The sequence below is a fragment of the Lichenostomus cassidix genome, chromosome 2 (genome assembly GCF_008360975.1).
Source record: "Lichenostomus cassidix isolate B80296 chromosome 2, HeHo_3.0, whole genome shotgun sequence".
Classification (NCBI taxonomy): domain Eukaryota; kingdom Metazoa; phylum Chordata; class Aves; order Passeriformes; family Meliphagidae; genus Lichenostomus; species Lichenostomus cassidix.
In genome coordinates, this window is record NC_139482.1 from 117,281,787 (window position 1) to 117,302,870 (window position 21,084).

At 40.7% G+C, this 21,084-nt stretch overlaps 1 protein-coding gene across 2 annotated transcripts; it reads left to right on the top strand.

The window, feature by feature from the left end:
* The first annotated feature begins 631 nt into the window (after positions 1 to 631).
* ADHFE1 (alcohol dehydrogenase iron containing 1) lies at positions 632 to 20,804 on the top strand. 2 transcript variants are annotated; one of them, XM_085052946.1, is made up of 14 exons: positions 632 to 759; positions 1,035 to 1,072; positions 3,311 to 3,354; positions 3,510 to 3,563; positions 4,766 to 4,920; positions 5,091 to 5,287; positions 5,692 to 5,769; positions 6,942 to 7,047; positions 8,293 to 8,445; positions 9,592 to 9,690; positions 10,628 to 10,706; positions 10,851 to 10,947; positions 14,113 to 14,270; positions 17,960 to 20,804. In XM_085052946.1, the coding sequence occupies exons 1-14, from the start codon at positions 704 to 706 to the stop codon at positions 18,041 to 18,043; spliced, it is 1,398 nt and encodes a 465-aa protein (XP_084909072.1). In that variant the 5' UTR covers positions 632 to 703; the 3' UTR covers positions 18,044 to 20,804. The 2 variants fall into 2 exon arrangements, with proteins under 2 accessions (XP_084909072.1, XP_084909073.1); XM_085052947.1 differs by lacking the exons at positions 632 to 759; positions 1,035 to 1,072 and adding an exon at positions 2,858 to 2,931.
* The last annotated feature ends 280 nt before the right edge of the window (positions 20,805 to 21,084 follow it).

Genomic DNA, 21,084 nt, shown 5'->3' on the forward strand with positions numbered 1-21,084 from the left:
AGTATCTTAAAAATACAGTTACAGAATTTTGATTCATCCTGCACTGTTACTTACCATGCAATTTCACAGAAGGACAGAATTGTTCATGTTGGAAGGGACCTCTGGAGATCATCTCAGGCAAGCCCCCTGCCGAGGCAGGGTCACCTAGAGTAGGTGACACAGGAACACGTTCAGGTGGGTTTTGAATGTCGCCAGAGAGGGAGACCACGACCTCCCTGGGCAGCTTGTTCCAGTGCTCTGCCACCCTCAATGTAAAGAAATTCTTCCTCACATAGAGGTGAAGCTTCTTGTGTTTTAGTTTATGGCCATTGCTCCTCCACCTGTTGCTGGGCCGTGGCTTTTATTATTTTCACTCTGCAATTCCATTGCTTTAAATATTTTTCCGTGGCAAATGCTGTGACACGCACTCAGTGCTAGATTTTAGTCGCTCTTCATTGGCGTTCTGTGGTGTATATTTTAGCAATCAGGCTTTGCTTGCCTTTAAACAGGCGTGACTTGGGTTTTGACAACGTAGGACCGTGGGGTGGGGGTGCTGGATGCGGACACTGCTCGCCTCCCCCGTGCGGGTCCTGTTCGGGTCACCCGTGTGACGGGAGCGGGGCCGGCCAGCGGCACAGTCCCGAGAGGAGGCGCTGCCGCCGGCCCTGTCCCTGTCCCTGTCCCTGTCCCTGTCCCTGTCCCTGTCCGTGCCCAGATCCGGGCCATGGCGGCGGGGCGGGAGCGGGTGTCCCGCCTGCTGCGGCAGCTGGAGCGGGCAGCGTGAGTGCCGCGGGCCGGGGCGCGGGGTTCCTCCCGGGAGTTCCTCCGCGGGGTTTCTCCCGGGGGTCCCTCCCGGGGTCGGCGGCAGGCCGGAGCCGAGTCCGGAGGGCGGAAAGCGGCGGCCCCTGCGGAGTGCGCCCGTGCCCGCTCCCGCCGGGCTCAGCTGCAGGCCCCTGCAATGCGTGCTTACAGGAGACTTGTAGGACGTCTCCTGTAAAATATTTCGTTTTCCCCTTTTAACCATACCTTTTTTTTTTTTTTAACATTTTAATTAGTTGTCGGTGCCCGAGCCATGGCCACACTTACTCCCAAGGTAAGACTTAATTTGTGTCTCCAGAATAATTCTGTAAGAGACCGTGGCCCTGCAGAGGGCTGTGTATGTCCGTGTAACCTCAGCAGAGGGTGCAGGGGAACAGGTGGGAAGGAACAGCCTAAAGGAGAAGCCTGTTATTTTGCAGCTGTGCAATGGTAGTGGTTATTGTTGGCGAGAGTCACTGTTCCCACATAAACCAGTCACTGCCTCCTGTCCCCTCCCTTTCCATACTGTGGGGCAAGTTGATCTGAACTTTGCTCTGGCTGTCACCTGAACCATCTCAACTTTTCATCTGCTTTTGGATACACAGCTCTTACATTAGAAAAGAAACAGGAGGCGATATGGATAAAAAGTAGCTTTTCACAAAGGTCTGCCGTGTTGGCCTGGGGAATAAAATCTCCATAGGCTTTTTAGACAGTCACTTCCAAGAACACAGCTCATGTAGGCCAGGACTGTGCACTCTGAGCAGGGGAACTGCACTGAGTGACCCAGTCACCCTGGGAGGAGTTTTTGTTAGCATGGACTGCAGGGAGGCTGTGAGAATAACTGTCTGTTGGCCTCCAGATCGTTGGTCAGTCTCCAGATCCACTAAAAATCAGTGGTTTGGGCCATAAGTTCAGTAATGTGTAACTCTAAGTAGCATGGTCTCACAAGATTAAAACACTTCTTAAAGAATTGGCATTGTTATTTTGCATATGGAAAAGCTATTTACATGTTCAGATACTTGTTTTGCTCAAGACCATCATACAGCAAGACAATAGTGCAGCTGAGAAATAGAATCTCATTCTTTTGCTCGTCTGCTTGATGACCTACTCAGTCAATTCAAACAGCTCTTGCTAAATAGACGCCTGAGTTAAGAACCGTCTCTGAAAGTTTTAGGCAGCATGAGTCTATAGTGTAGTAAGGTGATACCAGTGCAGTAAATAGTAGGAATTGATTGAACAGTGACTATAGCTGGAAAAAAAAAATTCTTTGTGTTTCTTGGCAGTGTTTGAGGAAATAGTGCCATTTTTTAACTCAGTAAAATTCGCCCTCAAAGTTAAGTTTGGTTCAAGAATGTAACAGCAGGGCATCTATTATGCTATCAGAAAGCAAGAGATTAAATGATTTGGACATGTCCTTAGCCTGTCAAATTAATGACTGAAAGTACAGCAGACTCCAGTTCCAGGAGAGGTCAAACATGTACAGCCTGGCAAGAGGTGGCAATGAAAGAGCTGATAGCAGCTGGCCTGTGCTTGAATAAAAAGTACATAAAGGATTTTAATACGTCTATCTGTTACTGTTGTGGGTCAGTGCTTCAGTGCACCCCAGAGTGTCTGTAAGACTCATTATCATGGCTTCATTCATTGGATCAGAATCCAAATTGCATATTTTCAATTAATATAGCAGACGTAAGGCATGACTTCAGCAGGAAGAGCAGAATGCCTCACCTGATCTTTTCTTGGAGAAGAATGGGCAATTTCAGTTGATGTTGTTTGCTTCACTCTGTGGCAAAATCAGGATATGCCAAAAATAGAGTTTTGTGATAATACATGCAAAAATGACATGGCAGAGAGAGGCTGTGACTCAAATACTGTCCTTATATCTTTTCTTCTGTGTAAAGCTAACAGTAACACACTGATTCATATTTATTATTAGCAGTTCATGCAGTAATTTTCTAGCAAGCAAATCAGTTTCACCTGCAAGTTCAGGACTAGGCAGAAGTACAAAGAAGTGTAAACACCTGTTAGTATTGCTCCCATGCATACAAAAGGTGTTCTCTATCCAGGTACATATAGAGGATGTCTCATGAATTTGTCTTAAACGTTGTTCTGAATGTTATCATGTAGCCCCTACAGATTTCTAGCACCTCTCAGCTGGTATGTAGCAGCCTGCATGCTCTACATATACTCAGTTCTACCTATTATGTGCTGGAATGGTCTTTGTAGACTGCAAACAAATTCTCATGCAACCTTCCTGCTAATTTATTCTGTTTTTATAAGAAATACCTAATTCTTGAAATAACTTGAAAAAACTTAATTGTTTTGTTGAATTACATGAGTCAGATCAAGTACTTGGATCATTTAATCTCATAAACAACAAGGGATGAAATGGGTAACTGTTATCCAGACAAGCTGAGATGACCTGTGCAAATATATTAGTGATTCTAAAAGCAAGGGAATCTATGAACTCTAGTGTTGAGAAACAGATTGAAATCACTTTTTGTTCCCTAATTCTACTGTTTCATTTCCATTCCAGTCCCTGAACGGCCCACGCTGGGGAATACAGACTATGCATTTGAGGTAGATTTAATAAAAAAATATATTTCATTTAAAAGTTGTATAAACAATACTTCTTGACAAATATGGCTAGATGCCATTTTTGTCCAGAAAAAAAGGGGGTTTTTTCTTGTTTTTTTCTTTTTTTTTTCCTTTTTTTTTCCTTTTTTTTTTTTTAGATGGCCATTTCAAACATCCGATATGGAGAAGGAGTTACTAAAGAGATTGGCATGGTAAGCTGCCATGCTGCAATTTCATCACTGGTGAAAAGTTATTTTCTAAAGGGCTGCTGGTGCTATCAATCTACTTAATAGAGGAAAGCTGATATATGGTGTGTCTGAATCTCCACTGCTTTGCAGTTATGTGTGGTCCTATGTACTAGCATAAAAAGATTGGGAAATACTGTTGGTTAAATAACAGAGGCATGGTGAATCAGTGCTGCTGTGGTATGAGAGCATGAATTGTAGCTCAGGGGAAAATTGGGTCATTGATGATTTGCAAGAATTATGCAACAATATTTTTCTCTGACAGGGAATTTAATTCAGAAAGTTTCAAATCCTGGTGAGTCACCAGGATTTTCTCAAAATCACTTTCATCTTTCTAGTGCTCATTAAAATGAATCAGAGACATTCTATTAAATTAGCTAGATAGTCATTCAGCTCTGAGTTTGCCCAGTGAAAGTGTAGAATTTTTGGTTCAGCAGTGTGAGATTGTTCACCTGAATACATTGTTCCAGTATGCTTTTATCACTGGGTTTTTTCATTTATCATTTTTCCTCCTTTCTTGGCATTTCTAGCATTAACAGATCTCTTTTTTATATGCAAATTTGTAAAGTAAGATTATAGTCAGATAGTAAATGAAATTAGTCAGAACCTCTAGTGTCTTTAAATAGCACTAGAATTATTTATACATATTATATAGCTATTGTGACAATTAACTTAGCAAAGGTTAGGATATAGCATTATTTTTCTTCCTTTTGCCACCTTATTTTGATTTTTCATCAGTAACTTAGTATTCAGTATTAAATTGTCAAGATTTTAATGCTCTGCTTTGATAGGCAGTTTGTGGAAACAACCTGTGAAAAGGCCTTTTTATTCTTACAGGAATTGTGTAGGGAAAGATATTTCAAAAACTATTTTACATTTTACTGTAGTCTAAAGTGGTTCCATCTGGTTCAACAGGTTCTTTTTTTTCCCATCATAGGACTTCATAAATTTGGCAGCTTTAAACTTTATTCTGCTTTTTGTGTTCTACATGTGTGTGGTTAATGTTCTTTTTCTTCCGTTGATACAGTTCTAAAAAATTTAAAACAGCCAACTATTTCTAAATCAGGGTTTTATTATTATCAAATGGCTCTGTTTATTTGGATTAATGTTTAAGTAGTTAAGTGTATGATTTTATACCAGTTGTTTGGTTTTTTGATTCATTATTGTAGGACCTGCAGAATCTTGGTGCTAGAAGAGTTTGTTTGATGACAGATAAAAACCTCTCCAAGCTCCCTCCTGTAAATGCAGTATTGAATTCCTTGGCGAAATATGGTATAAACTTTCAAATGTATGATAGTGTCCGTGTGGAGCCCACAGACCAAAGGTACAATTTACTTCTGACAGTGCACTTCTCCAAGTAGTACCTAGGCCTTTACAGGATTCCATATGGCTCTTTAAACACCTCCTTGTGGCCTGCATGCTGGTCTTAATAGTTAGTTCCCCTACCTACTGGTTTTATCCCGGCTAATTGGAAAATTTTTCTTGTGTTCCAAGTTTCCTGGATGCCATTCAATTTGCTAAAAAGGGAGAGTTTGATGCCTATGTTGCTGTTGGAGGTGGGTCTGTAATAGACACCTGTAAAGCTGCCAACCTGTATGCAGCCAGCCCTTCATCAGAATTCTTGGATTATGTCAATGCTCCCATTGGGAAAGGGAAGCCTGTCACTGTGCCCCTCAAGCCTCTTATCGCAGGTAAAGCATGAGGAGGGTGTGTGGAGACTTGGGGTGAGGGGAAGGTGAGTCATTTACACTCTCTGATATTTCTACTGAAATCAGTTTACCATGACTGTTTCAACTTCCTTTGGCCTTACTTCTCCTCTAGTTGTACTCAGCAGCAATTTTGCTATTTACTTCAGTGGAGATAAAGTCAGTGGTTTTGTCATTACTTTATCTTGTTTAGCTCAGTTAGACTCCTTTTCTGAGAAAAGAGATCAAAGTAGCAGTTTCCCTTTGATCTGTTGGCTTTGGATCAGGGATACCTCCAAGATTTCCTGGGTCCTGTATTTTTGATGGTGTAACTATTGTGGGTTTCTTACTTATTTTGCAATATTGTACGTTGCTTATTATTTGTTGGTAACCCCATTCTTCCTTTTAAGTTCCTACAACATCTGGCACTGGAAGTGAAACCACTGGTGTTGCCATTTTTGACTTCAAAGAACTAAAAGTTAAAACTGGTGAGGTTTTGGTGTTTTGTTTTGGGTTTTTTTGTTTGTTTTGTGGGGTTTTTTGTATGCTATTCAAGACAATTGCTTTTCCAACGTCTTTATTATTTCCCTGCCTTGAGAGGAAAGGATACTGCATGTCATTTCAGGTGTCATTTTGTTTGGTTCAACTGCCACAGGCAAATTTGAAAAGCTTAAAGGTTTCCTCCTTGAATTAAATTTATAGCATATTAGCATAATGAAATACCTATGTAATACAGTGGATTATAGTTTAAAGGCAAAACAGGAAACTAAAATCTTTCAAGTCCTTAAATGGCAGAAAATGTTAATTGCAAAGGAAATTTCTACTTATATTCAGGGTCAACCAACTGTTCCTTATTTCCTCTGTATTTCTCTTTCTACTTTTAAGACTTCTGTTTCTTTGTTGTGTAATTGCAACCAAATGTTGCTTTTCCTGACTTTGGAAACCTCAGGCCTGGGATGCTGTGCAAGTGAGGGACACTGTCTTCCTTTGACCTTTTCATCCCTGGCAAATAAAGATTAAGGCTAAAATGTCATCTTGAGCTTCATAACTGTTTTGAGGTTTTGCTTCTAAACATGTGGATTTTATATGCCACACAGTCTGCAGAACTTGGGACCCAAATGGGTGTGCTGAGGAGGTTTGACAATAGCTCAAGAGTTTTCTAGTTGATACGTAGTCCATCAGTCTGTGCCTGTCTGTCTGTCTGTCTGTCTGAAAACTACATCTGTGCCCCCTTAACCAAAATACAACATGGTTATTACAGATGCTGAAGACAGCAATTGACAATGGCAATTGATTGTAGACACAAACCAGTTTTGCCCTCTGTCTGTCCACCGAAGATACAAATTAAGAAAACTACAGATGCCTTTTAGCACAGACATTTTGCAAGGCTGCTCAGGAAGGGTTGCAAACAGAGAGAGAACACTGTCTGGTATAATCCACTTCAGGCAAAAGTCTCAGATCATATAACTCTGTTAGAAAGACTTCATCATCAGTAAGTCTTACATTCATAGATACTCTCTTCCCTCCCTTATCTCTCTTTGCTTTTATGTTCATAGTTTCAAATATTTTTTCCCTCCTTGTTGTCAGGCTTTGAATATTAAGCTTATCTTGTCCTATTTTGTTGCAAAAAAACTGATTTTCCTCACTTTACACATTGCAGGTATTGCTTCAAGAGCCATTAAGCCAACATTAGGCATCATTGATCCTTTACACACACTGTCTATGCCTGAACGAATAGTGGCCAACAGTGGCTTTGATGTGCTTTGGTGAGTTTTCTGCATAGGCTGCTACTTGAATTTATTTAATTTTGTATTTTTACTATGATGATTGTAGAAAAAAAATATTTTGAGAGCAGAAGAGGATGATCTTTTTTCCTCTGTTTGCTGTTCTTGTTAAGGTGAGCTCTGTCATACTTTCCTCTTACTTAATTTCACTGCCTCCCTCAAAATGTATGGAAACTAATTCTGCATTTGCAGAATTAGGAAATTTTTTGCAGTACACTGGAGTAACCGTTTGCTTCCAGGATAGCTGTTATCAGGGAAGAGAGTAGTAGGTGTCCCTTTTTAAGAGACCATAGAGATGATTGATCACAATTGCAACAGGATTTATCATGTATCACAGACATGGCAGGGAATACAGAACAAGAATTTTCTAACAAAAGCCATGATGTGTCAATAAAAATTTGTAAAACCTTGTGAGATGCTGGCAACCTTCACCCAGCTATGGTCATTTTTGGAACCAATCTCATAGTTTGCTTTCCACTTGGCACAAATTTTTCTTCATCTTAAACCTACAGCTTAACTGCACAAAATATTTTGACATTTCTATTTGGAGAGCCAGATCTTACTTTGCTTCTGGGTGCTATGTATATTAAAGTAATAGATATGTAATAAAACTGTGGTTTCTCAAGCTTGGTGAAGGACCCTGGACTGCAAAGTCTGTAATGGAGAAAAGGCACTTGTTCATCAATGAAAATGGTTTGTCTGTAGTTTTGTTCATCTAAATGGAGCCATGCAGGCAATGCCCCTTCTTTATATGATCAGATTCACATGTATCTGGGAGATAAGACTATTGGCAGTTCCACTTAGGTTAAATATCATACTCATAATTCTTTCAAGGTCAGTATTTCTAAAAGAAAAGTACCTTATGCCACTTCCAGTGCTAAAGCCTCTCATGGTTCCTGTCCTATGGAAAGGAAATGCACTCATTGCACATGTACAGCCCTCTTCACTGAAAAACACTACAGGTGCCAGTGTATCCAACCTAGCTTTTAGTATGGTGTGAGCTGATAGAAAGTGCCTGTGTTTGGATTGCCTTCTGTGTGTTTGTTGGAGAGTGAAGTGCTCTGGAGGTGCCCACCCAGCATTCTCCCAGTTGTCTGTGAGATTGGGTTTCTCGTTTCAGTAGCAGTTGAACACCAGAATTAAATAAGAACCTGCATTCAAAGGACAGCAGGGCAGTAAAATGGAGCTCTCCCCCTTAAATAATTCATTTCTTAATCTTCCTGTTAGCCATGCCCTGGAATCATACACTGCTCTCCCTTACAACAAGCGCAGTCCCTGCCCTTCCAATCCCATCAACCGACCAGCCTACCAAGGCAGCAACCCTGTCAGCGATGTCTGGGCTCTTCATGCTCTGCGCATTGTCGCTAAATATTTGAAAAGGTAACACATTTAACAACCATCTCCCCTGCAGTATGTTCAGTCTTCAGTGCCCTAAAAGGGATGCTTACAAGAATGTAAATTTTAGGCTAAAATAAGGCAAGGTGCAACATTAAGCTTTTGTTTTCTACCCTGGGTTTTTCTTAAACACAGCAAGATATTTTTCAAATACAATTGAAAGTAGAATTTGGATTAGTAGTTTGTCTTGTGGAGGTAGTTTTTAATGCCTCTGTGAATCCATTTTAGAAGTCCTCAGTTAGAGGTATTTCAAGCTGTTCAGTCAATATGGGAACAGCATTTCCATATTGTTTCAAGGATCTCCTTTCAATGACAGTATAAGGGGAATATGTAACAAACTGAATAAAATACTGCTGATGTTATTTCTGTGACCTTTATTGTAAATTCAGATAGTTTCACATCCATCAAGAAGGTAATGATATGCACTTACAAATGTGCAAAATTATGCATTTATTCAAAACCTGTTCATACTTACGAGACCTTCAGTTTAGAATAGATCTTGACTTAGGTGGGGGTGGTTTTTTATTCCTGTCAATAAGGCTTTAGCCTGTTTACAGCTTTTGTATACCATGTGCACTTCTATTAATGATCAGTGTGGAGGTTTTTTGAAAAAGACTTTTTACAGTACCTAGGTAGTCAAAATAGTTGGTTTTTGTTCCTGTGGAGCATATTCATGAGACTTTTTGTCAAAGTGCACAAGGAGCCTGAGGCATAGAAAGGCAAGGAATCCTTTTTCCCACACAGGTAGGGGGGTCTAGACCACCACCTAATGAAATGGTGAAAAAGCTGGAGTGATCCTGGAGCCATACATAGAATTACCAAAGCTACCAAGAAGAATTTCTTAAATTCACCACTGAGTTGAATTTGGTTAAATTCACTCTATTTACCTGTTTTTTGGAAGAGTGAAGCTTGCCCTTCACTGAACCAGTCTGATCTGCTTAAGTGATCCAGAACCAGGATTGTTCTTTTACCAAAGTGTGACTTGATTCCATTTCCAGCATTTTTATTTCAGCTTATCTTTAAGATTTTTTTTGTATATCTGTCCATAAAGAAGCCCCCTCTCCCTTCTCCCTCCTGAATCACCAATCTGTTTGTGAATTCATTAGTACCATTTGCCTCCATGGTGCACAGAGCCATCAGAAACCCTGAAGACCTTGAAGCGAGAGCCAACATGCACCTGGCAAGTGCTTTTGCTGGTATTGGCTTTGGCAATGCTGGTGTTCATCTCTGGTGAGTACAGAAAAATAGTAGAGGTCAGTTTCTAGCTAGTGTTTGTTTCAGATTGTCAAAGTTGTTGCTGGCTCTGTTGTTCAATGTATAGTAAGGGATTGTAGCCTGGCCTGTCATGCTAAAGGACCTGCGTGTTGTGACAAACTGACGGGCTCCTGGCATTTGTGTACATAAGAACTGTGTTTTCTGGGTTGTGATACTCAAAACCAGTCACGTGAAAATTACAAAACACAGCCTTCTTTACCTTTCTTGGTAGTAAAAACAAGACTAAAAATAGTCAATGACACTCAAAATGTTAGATTTCATGCCAGTTGTTCCGCAGTGAGACAGCAATGATGTAATCTTGAGTTTTTCTTGAACTGATGCAATTATCTGTAAGTTTGTCTGTGGGGTAGGCAATCAGCAGTCTGAAATGAGCTGTAATTAGTATTGCAAGACAATATAGTTTCATTTGGAAGAAAATCTCAAAGAAGCAAAGCCAAAACCTGAATTGTGTGCAGTAGTTATTAGCAGTCGTTCTCTTCAGGGACCTTCCTTTCATTCCTTCTCTTTGAGCAAGTCGACTCTTTCAATTATACCTTGAAATTAAAGTTTATTTTTCTCAGGCAGTGTGAACACATAGTTATGCAGATTATGATATTTTTGGCGTATCTGTATTACTTCACGAACTGAACATCTTTCAGTCCAGTCAGTGGAGCAATATAACTTTACACTCACAAAGTAAGGAGGTACTGTTTTTTAAAGCTAGGTCCCTGAGGTGCAGAGGGATGAGGGTTGTCTGTACCTAATATCCACACCATACCTGTCAATACCTTCTGAGTATCTGTACTGAAGAGACTTGCATACCAAAAACTGACCACACAAGGTACTGAACACAAATTTTCCAAATACCGGGAGAGCTGCCCTAACCACTCTCTCTCTCTGCTCTCTGTTCCAGCCATGGAATGTCTTACCCTATTTCTGGGTTGGTGAAAACTTATAAACCAAAGGATTATAATGTGGATCACTCTTTAGTGGTAAAACTTGTTTCTTTTTGGGTTTTTATTATACATTTCAATTATCTGTTATCTGTCATTAATGAGCATTAAAGTCCATTGAAGTTAAAGTACATGTCCTGTTGATGTGTTTTTTTCTTTTTTTTCTTTCTTTTTTTCCCCCAGCCACATGGCCTTTCTGTGGTGCTGACATCCCCAGCAGTGTTTGCTTTCACAGCACAGATACATCCTGAGCGACACTTAGAAGCTGCAGAGCTTCTAGGTAGGAATCTCTATGGGTACAGCTCTCACATACAAATGGAAATCTTTCCAAAATGACATTTTGGGATTGAAAAACAATATGTGCAAGCAATTGTCATTGGTTGTTGGGAGGGGTTTAAGTTTAAAAAACAAGATTCTGGAGTTACATGTAATGCAAATTAGATAGAATAATGCTGAATTTTGATATTGAATAATGTGATTACAGGAACAAGCTGGAGAAATCTGATTCTTGGCCAGAAAACTGGACAGCTGAAATTAACTGGAAGTCTATTGCAAATCAAACAAGGGTAGCAGTGATTGGCTCAACTCTTGGTGCTTTATGGAGTGTAGTTAACATGAAGGGAACCAGTACTCAGGGGCATTTTTCAGCAGAAAGGAAGGACATTGCCTAAGAAATTCCCTGTTGTGGCAATGAATTAGAACAGTGAAATTCTTAATCACTTCTGCTCTTTTTCCGTGGCACACAGTTGTGGGTTTTAGTCTTTCTAATGTAGCTCTAAGCTTGTTTGTAGGTTTTGGAATTTCTCAGTGGCTGATGTCAAGGGAAAGGTCTTCTGGAACAGCTCTTCTGTTCCAGAAGGACACGTGTAATAGCTAAGAAGCAGATTAATGAACAAAATGACCTTTTCTGCTTTTTAGCAGAATAAAAGTGAATGCTGCAAGCTGACAGCTCATTTAAAGGTTATTTTTTCATACAGTGCCTTGTTATGTGTGCAGCCCATCACCAAAGGGTGTCCTAAGAAAATGGATGCCTCGTTATTGCACCCCCAGCATGACTGTGGGTAATAAACCAGCTTCCAGTGATGTAATGTCAGAGCTGTTAGCAGTCTAGCTGTGACAGCATGGCTGTGCAGTGAGCTAATTTATTTATGTCTAAGGTCAGGTTTTTTGTCTGCACTGGGGTTCTGTGTCGTGGCAAAACTGCTGCTAACACCCATGCTGGCTAAGGAGCAGTCACAGTCACATGCACAGCAGTGCAGGGAGTGGAGAGAAAGTGGTTAGGCAAACTCTCCTGGTATTTGGAAAATTTGTGTTCAGTCCCTTGTATGGTCAGCCTTCCGTATGCAAGTCACAGCAATCCAGTCACATACATGACTTCTTGTGTAAGTAATCTGAAAGAATTGGGGATTTCATTTTTAGTGCTGTCAAGAAAGAGTGGGGCTTTTGTATATACAATGAAAATACCACAGTATTTTAAAGAGGGTGCAAAACAACACAGTCAGAAAAACTACATTGGGTGAAAGTTATGTTTATTTCATAAACATTGTCTGTGAGGTTGTTCAGACTTCCTCAAAGAGTATGCTGTCCTGCCTATGGCCAAAACCAAAACACAAACCTACTAGGAATCATATATTAAGCTAATAAATGTCTGTGTTCCTACAGCAATACCACACAACTAAAATTAGATGGAGAAAATGTTTCTGAGTAACTGGTCAGCACAGCATATCAGAGAATTTCAGCTCTGGCTCTTGATTTTAAAACAAGTGACTAAAAAGCAGTTCCTTTAGGTTTTGTGGTTTTAACTGCTGCCATAAATTTTGTTTCTAAAAGCTCTGATAATTTTCTCAGTAGAAATTTTCGCTACGTCATTTTGTGCCTTGCTGTAAAGGGACTCTGCAGAAAACATGTCATGTGGAATTGAATTTATTAATTCCCATCTGGGGTGTTTGCTTCTGAGTCCAGTCCGGAGTCCAACTCACTACAGTAGCTTATTCAAATCTGTCACGTTGCCAAATGTAATGACTAAGAAGGTATTTTATGACATGAGGCAGATTACTAAATAGTTATGTTGTGTGTATGTACAGCTGTGAATTTGGGTGCAGCCAGAAAAAGCTTAATACCTCCCTGGGTGGATAGTTGAACAGTTGAAATAGGTGTGCATGTGGCCAGAAATTTTCGAAGTACAATCAAAGACTGATGTATCTTTTAGGTTGAGCAGAAAGAAAGTACTAGAACTATAGCAATATTTTAAAACTGTGCATTTACCGGCATGTTTTATCCTCCTCCCTCTCCCTTTTACTTCACTGTCTGAAGATAGTGGGTTTATGTCCTAGTTACCCCTCCACAGCAAAACCCAGGATAAACTCAGACTTCATGGCATAGTCGCAATAGCACAAGACTTTGTACAAGACACTGTCATATCTTATTTATCAGTTTCTCCCAGGCATTATTTGCTACACTACTGCCAGTCTTACTACCTGAATATCCGAGCTCTTCAAGTGAGCTTGTAGGTCTCCTGTTCACTTAACTGCCTTTGTATGTCACACTGAGCTGCATGAGGATCGCAGAAAATATTTTTCCTGTAGCTACAAGCTCTTAACTCATCTCTGAGTATGGCACTTGGACCTAACATAGTTCTGGTGTAACATCATTGAGGTTACACAGAGAATCAGTCTAGCTCGGGTTACTTTGAAAGAAATCATATGGAGGAATCTGGGGCTCCTGTGTGGACATACTTTCATTATTATTTTTAAGTAAGTCCTGAACATTCATTGAAGAAGGGTACAGAAGCCATTATGTAAGAAATATTCGTAATCTTTCATTTTATATTGATGTTTTTATTGCTGTTCAGTAGATGTGTCAAAGAGAGCAGCTCCTTCTCTTTAGTTCTACAGTCCCCTACACAAGTCAGCACATATTCAAACAGCAATAAATTTAGAATTTACTCAACCCCCTGGACACTGCCCTGCCGTCTCCTGCCTTTTTTAGCCTACATGCTGTAGTCCTCTCTGTGAATGTGTAATTTAACAGAACAATCCTCTAGATGTCAGCAAACTCAAGGCCTTAAAATGAAGTTAGCATTTGGCACACTGTCCATACAAATAAATACCACTGACGTTCATGCGTTAGCTTCTTTCCTCCCAGCAGTTAGTCAGACTGAAAAGTGCTTCTCCCTGTAAGCACAGAGGGAAAGGAAGTTAACCTCATGTGGCAGTTAGTCTTTTTGGCAGCCATTAACCTGCTTGTGATCTTGTTTTATTTCACCTTTTACAAATTATTCCAACTGTAAAATGAAGACTGATCCTCTTTTGACTTCATGTTGCTTTTAGGGCAGTGGCTGTTATGTATGGATATGTATTCAGCTGATATTATGATTAAATTAAGTCCAGGACAGGCTTCCTCTGCTCTCTCCACCCTACAGTCAAGGCATTATGTCTTATTTTAGGAGCTGACATCCGCACTGCCAGAATCAAAGATGCGGGGCTTATTTTGGCAGACACACTCCGGAAATTCCTATTTGATCTGAATGTTGATGATGGCTTAGCTGCAATTGGTTATTCCAAAGCAGACATCCCTGCATTAGTCAAAGGCACTCTGCCCCAGGTAAGACAGAGAGCAAAACAGTTTTTCTTGTCAAATAAAATAGAACAGATTTTGGCAAAAACAGAAATGCTTCTTTTCAAGCAAGTTGTATTTCTATTCCTACATGAAAACTATTTAAATGGACAAAATTACGGAGAGTCAACTCTATTGTGTTTCACTTCATGATTTAGGTTTTTCATTTCAGTGGGATGGAGTGCATGCTGCAGTTTTCACATGGATTCAGAAAAAAGGGCTAAGTGTTTGGTTTGGGGTTTTTTTTTTTAATGTTACATTTTTTAAAAAGATGATTTTTTGATAGGCTTTTGATCTTTGCCTCAGATACTGCTTTTTCATAACTACCTCTCTTAATTATGTATGCAGGTGGTCTGTAGATAAAGCCTTAATACTAAGTGCTATCTGGTAAGAATGACCAAACTCACTTTGCATTAAACTTTTCATATTGAGAAGTTGCATTTTTCTTTGCAGATGGCTTTTTTGTTCCATTGATCCCCATCAGAATTTGAAATAAGGTCCCCTGGGATGATATAGATTAAGCTTGTAATACCCTTTATTGTTTCAGTGTTCACAAAGACACTGCAAAAAGCAACACACCACTCTTTAAGCAAAATCCAGTGTCTTCCTTTTAAAAAGACAGTTTGATTCATATCCAATAGACCTAGTATTTGTTTCTAGCAAGTTACAAGGGAAATAAATACTATGGAGAAAGTGAAAATTTTGTAGCCCAAATGTTTATTCACTTTTTACTGCACATGCTGTACAGTTCTTCTCATTCATATATCTCAGAGCAACTCAGAACAGTTACATTAACAGTAAATATTAATATTCCTGTTTTATACCTGAGAAAATGACACAAAGGTGCAACTACTTAGGATCATACACAACAGAGCAGTGGTAAAGCCAGGAAGAAAACTAGGGTCTCTGAGCACCCATCAAGTAAATTGTTATGGGGTATTTGGAGGGTTTGTTTTGATAAACATGTTTCTTTAAAACAACCATTGAATGCAAGTTTTGCATAGCTGGGGGAGGATTCTTCACCCAAAGATGTTGAAGGGTTTTTCTGTCATCTTATGGCATTAGTGATTAATTGTACTGTGTAAAATGAAACAACCTAACAGTTTCTCAACCCTTATTTTTATATGAGATGTAACATGATGAAAATGTATTGGTATTCCTTAATAGTCTGTTAATAACCACAGGGTTAGTCCATACAGTTTATTTTTTGATACAATTTTTTTTTGCTTTTCATCTTGCAGTAGGTTTGCTTTGTAATACAGCAAGGGCTCATTCACATCAGCAAAGCAATGTGGTGCAGCAGTGATAGCACCAAAAAGTTTGCAAAGTATATTCCATGCTGTGAAGTGCAGGCTGCCGGGAAAAAAGTAATCTGACTGTTGGGATTTGGGGTGGGAGCTCTGCTGGGACAGACATCTGTGCTTGAAGTTAAAACAGAATTTTATTTTCTTTTCTAAGTGAGTCTATTGAAATTGACCTTATTTACAGACAGCAGTGATTCTAGCAAAGAATATGCTATCTCAAGATTCAAGGTGGCTGGCCCTGTGGTGGTGTTTCAGAGGAGATGGGGGCACTGAAAATAAGAGATGCTGGAAGGGCTCCTCTCTGTCCACCCACCCCCTGCAGATGTCCCAGAGGCAGCTGCAAGTGGGGCTGAGCCAGTGACGAGTCCAGAGCTGCTGGGTTTGGCACAGCACCAGAATGCACTGAGTCAGACTGAGGAAGCCAGGGCCTTGCTGTCTGGGCACCAGCAAATATCAGCAGGCTTGTGCAGAGGTAGTGCTGGTGCCTCTGTGTCGAGGCATACGGTAGGAGCATCCGTTTGCAGCCTTCTGTCGATGGAGCTGGGAAATGCTCCAGTCTGTCAGGCTGTCAGGCTGGCTGTCTCCTGTCACCCGGTGTGATTTTACAGATAACGCTAGGCATCTCGATGCACAGAACTGCAAAACTGTGCTTTGGCCTAGAATGTCCTAACGTAAGCCTGATGAATTTATGAATACTTGAGTACTCTGTTATTATATTTTGCATATTATGAGTCTGAAAAACACAACACACACTTTTGCCCTAGTGCTATTTGAATTTTCCATTTGGTGTCAAAACTGCATAGAAGAATCTTAACCTTCTCTTTGGCTGGATCTCTGTGTGTAGCAGCACTGGTCAGGGATGGGGGAAAGAGGTACCATTTGATTGCTACTTATGCACCAGTAAAGCTGCTTCTGTAGGTAAAATTATGCACACAGAGCTGCACTTTTCAGACTCCTCACAAGCCATGCTAACCATGATTAGGAACTGTGAATACCTCACAGCTGACTTCCTCACCAAGCTAGACCACTATTTCGCATTGAGTTTGCAGTGTGGTGGCCTCACTTGCTGTGTAACCACATCCAGCCTGCCCACAAATGGCATCCCGCAGGCTGGGGGGAAGTGCAGTGGCTGCAGCCTCGCACTGTGGCATCACGCTGGGCAGTGGGGTGTGCTCTCCTCCCAGGGGCTCAGCTGAGCCTCCCACCCAGGCAGGGCGCTGGGGGAGCCCCTTCCCCAGCACCCCACTCCGTGGCTGAGGCAAGGACCTCGGCAAATGATATCCACTGTATCACATGGGAGAAAAAGGGGGAAACTTTTAAGCTGGAGGGCGGCATCTTCCACAAGGGAGATGTTGAAACAGGTTGTAGCAGAAGAATCTCTCTTGCCAAAACACACCTTATTTAAAGATAATGTGTTCCTAGTGTAGGCCTGGCCTCTGTCTTTGCAGGCATTTCTAACTCTCCCCAGTATTTCAATAAATGTTTAAATTATTGGTTGTTGGAAACATGGAAATGCTAATCATAACCAGTATGAGCACACTGATATTGCACCTTTTCAGATGAATGATTCTGCAGTAACTGGGTACCTATGCTAATGCAGCTCCTCATCCTCAGTAGCACGGGGCTTTTCTGTCTTGCTGCCCCTGCCTTTGTGGTTATTTTGTCAAGCAGAGTAGTGAAGCACATGCCTGAGTTTCATTTCAGTCAGTGGAACTTTGGCACCTGAGAATTCTGTTGAATCACTGTCTAAATGAAAACTGACCACAGCTACTTTGTATTCTGACTCTGAGGTGTGGGGCTATTTATTAAGCAGGTTCATACTATCCCTTGCTTTGTTCTTTTTTGGAGTCTGACTTCCAAGTGTTGCTTATTCTCCCCATTTACAGCAGCTCCTGGGCCATGAGAGTTGTATTTTGAAAGTCTTGGTCCCAAAAACTCTTACCTCCTAGTTCAGTGCTGGCAAATGAGTTTTCAAATGCACTATATTCCCAGAAAATGTCCTCCAGTGTACTGACATATGGGACAGAGAAGGCCCATGCTTGCGGTGCTTGACTCTGCAACTGAACAGCATTCTGATCTTGCTTCTGTGTATTTAATTATAGGAAATTTTAGCTAATATATTCTTGAAAGTACTGTACAGTTGATGATGCTTCAACCCTAATTACTTGATTACTTATTTGCAAAACCTTGTTATTCTCTGTGAAGGATAGTACAGAGTACTATCTATAGTACTGTAGTACTGTAGTATCTATAGTACTGTACTATCTACTATAGAGTACTACTGTCTTAGTACAGAGACATATAATTTGACTACTGTTTGATTAATTTTATTGGAGAATCCATTTATAATTCTGTTTTTCTTTAATCTTTCAGGAGAGAGTGACTAAACTATCACCACGTCCCCAAACAGAAGAAGACTTATCTGCCCTCTTTGAGGCTTCCATGAAACTTTATTAGCTTAAACATTTTGTTCTGGAAAGTGTGGTCTATTCTAACACAGAGGTGGTTTCTCATAGATGTGGGATTGAATTTGTGTACCCAATGGAAGAATTTGGTTACCTTTGAATTCTGTTCCATTGTACACTGCCAAAAGGTCACGTAATTCACCTTTAACTAAATGGTGCTTTGAAGTGAGGACTTGACTGTGGTTTCTTTCATGCTGAATAGTCAGTGGTATTTACTTGCATAAAAGTTGGAGCAGATTTGTTGCATTACTGACGGCTTTTTTTATGCTTTAGAGGGGTCAAAGGTGGAAAAATGTTTTAAGGGATATTTCAAACCATTTTGCAAATTATGCTTCTATTCAAATTATCCATTATTTTATTTTAAAAAGTCATGCTAGTTAAGAAAAAATGAAGGTCATTTTTAATTAGGGAGGGGAAGACCCTTGCAGAAAATGTCAGCTTACTATGTTCTGTTCTGCTTCATCATCTTTTTACCATCTGGCTTTGCTAAGAAGGTTCTCAAACTGGGGCGCATTTTCATTGTTTGGTTAAGAAAAAATCTACACGCTTCATAGCTGTTTGGAAAAGGCTGCTTGAAAATTTTCTTTGGGTTAAAATTCTGACATATATTGTCATAGATTTATCTTTCCTCTTATAATCTCTGTGATTGTCATATATTTATCTTTCCTTTTATGATCTATATGAATCGTTCATCAGAGGAGCAAAACCAGAGTAAAGCATGGTCACATACTCAACAGAAACCATATAACAGTAAGACAGCATCCATCATGGTCATTGTCTCTCTGGAGGCAATATCTCCCTTTTCCTGCTGTGATCTGTGGAAGGAAGCTCTGAACTGTATCTCACTTTGCTGTGAATCAGTTGCTTTGCTGAGCTCCTGCAGGTGCTGTCCCTCAGAGTGCAGCCACCAGCTTAAGGAAGTGGCTGTGTTCTGTGGTTCAATATTAAAAAGTGGTGGTGAAGCATTTGGCTGCACAGTGGCCCCACGGGGAGCACTGGTTAAATGTGGGAATGAACATGCACCTTCAGAGCAGTTAACCAGCTGGTTGACTGTCAACTGAGAAAGGGAAGTGGGGAAGGGAGAAATGAAACTCAAATTTTAATACTATTTTCCTTTTTTTAACAAGTTCATGTGGTTGTGTGTACAGTTCATTTAAATCAGATTCTGTTTCATGTTGGACTCTTTCAGCCTCTGATTCATGCAGCTACCACAGCACAGGACAAATGAGAGAAGAACCCCACAACTTCCTGTGTGCTGGGAAGGGAGCACTCTTCAGTCACCCTGTTAAAGAAGAAGGCTCTATGCTTGCACCTTTGCATTTGTGTATTTGTCTGATCAAACTAGTGCTGTCCTAGAATCTGAGGACAGATGGGTACTGGATATTGATACTGGATCTGTTTCAGTGCTGTTAGAACAGGTGGATGGATACTGGTTGAGGACTGGTTGTTTTCAGCATCAAAACAGGTTTGGTGGCCATAGGACTGCACTGCCACTGTGTCTCAGCCTTTGCTGGGATACACATGTGATTTCCATCTCCCTCTGAATCTTTCTTTCTGCTGAAATTGCCCACAAGTACCTCTGTTATGAAGGCTGATGTTGTGTAAGCAAGGGATTCCCTTTATTGTAATGTGCAAAGCTGTCATGTTTAGGGAAAACAACTTTTTGTCAAAACTTTGTGTCAAGCCCTGTTGTTCAAAGTCAGGCTGGATGAGGCTCTGAGCAGCACAGTCTAGTGAAAGGTGTCCCTGCCCATGTGGCAGGTAGGTTAGAACTAGATGCTCTTTAAGGTACCTTCAGCCCAAACCATTCTGTGGTTCTGTGTAAACTTTCAGCCTGTTGAGACTTTCCACTCCTGTCTTTCTCCAGTGTGTGGTAGCAGTACAGATTCATGAAGAGACAATCTTTTTCTCCAGGAGCCTAATTCATGGCAGTCATCCTGTGTTTGGGGGGAATATACTTTCTGGGGAACTGAGGATCATATGATTCTATCACTGCAGCAGAGTATTTTGATGGGCTAGTTAGGGAGGTAGGATAACTTCTTCCAGCACACATTTTTATCTGCCTTTATGCCAGTGTGGCAGTAATTGGCAGGCTGCATTTTCAACTGTCAGAACCTCACACTTAACTTCCTATACCAGGTAACACACAGCTATTGTTAGTTATTAAAATAAACCTGATACCCCCTTCGAGGCCCATATTTTACAGATGAGACAAAGGGTTTTATGTAATACCTAACCTAACATAAGCAAATGGTGCTGTAAGAAGGGGCATTTCTGTTTTCCACACCCCTTTGGCAGCATCAAGGTCTTCAGCTGGTCTTTTGCTGGTTGTGAAATCTCTCTCACAGATATCAGTTTCCACCACCAATTATTAGTTACCAGTAGAGATTTTCTGAGGAAAAATTAAGGGACCTCAAGTTGCCCCAGAATACTCTCTTTCAAACAGTGATGATGTGACAGGTTGTCACATCCTGGCTCCTGGGCAATGATAGTTGTTTTCACAACTGAATAGTTACATGGGGTTTTTTATGTATTGTCTTACTAAATTACTCTGTGCTGGTGTTTCAGTGGGGAGCTGGGGTAACACTGGAATTGTGAGTGCCCAGCAGTGGTTTGGCATGTGTGTGAAATCTGGGAGGCTTGTTCTTGTGGCTCCTGTTACTGCTCTGTAACTCAAGCCCTCTGTGATGGATCTGTTACTTTAGATGATGCTGAAATGCAAATAACAAAAATAAACTCAAGCTTGTTTGAAAGTGTTTGAGAGCAGCATTTGACTCTGTATTCTCTGAGCTCTGTGCAGGTAAACACAACCCAAAACGTGGCCCATCTGATTACTCACTCAGTCCTTCTACATTGATTAGATTAGCTGTGGGGAGCAAGTATGAGCAAGTGCCTATATAGTGCTGGTGAAGATAGTTTACCAGCAGGTAGCTTTATCTGGAGTACCAAATGGAAAACCCACTCTCCTCGCAATGTAGAGCCTGCAGGATTGCTGATTTGGATTTATAGAAATGAGAGCAGCTGGTACTGTTT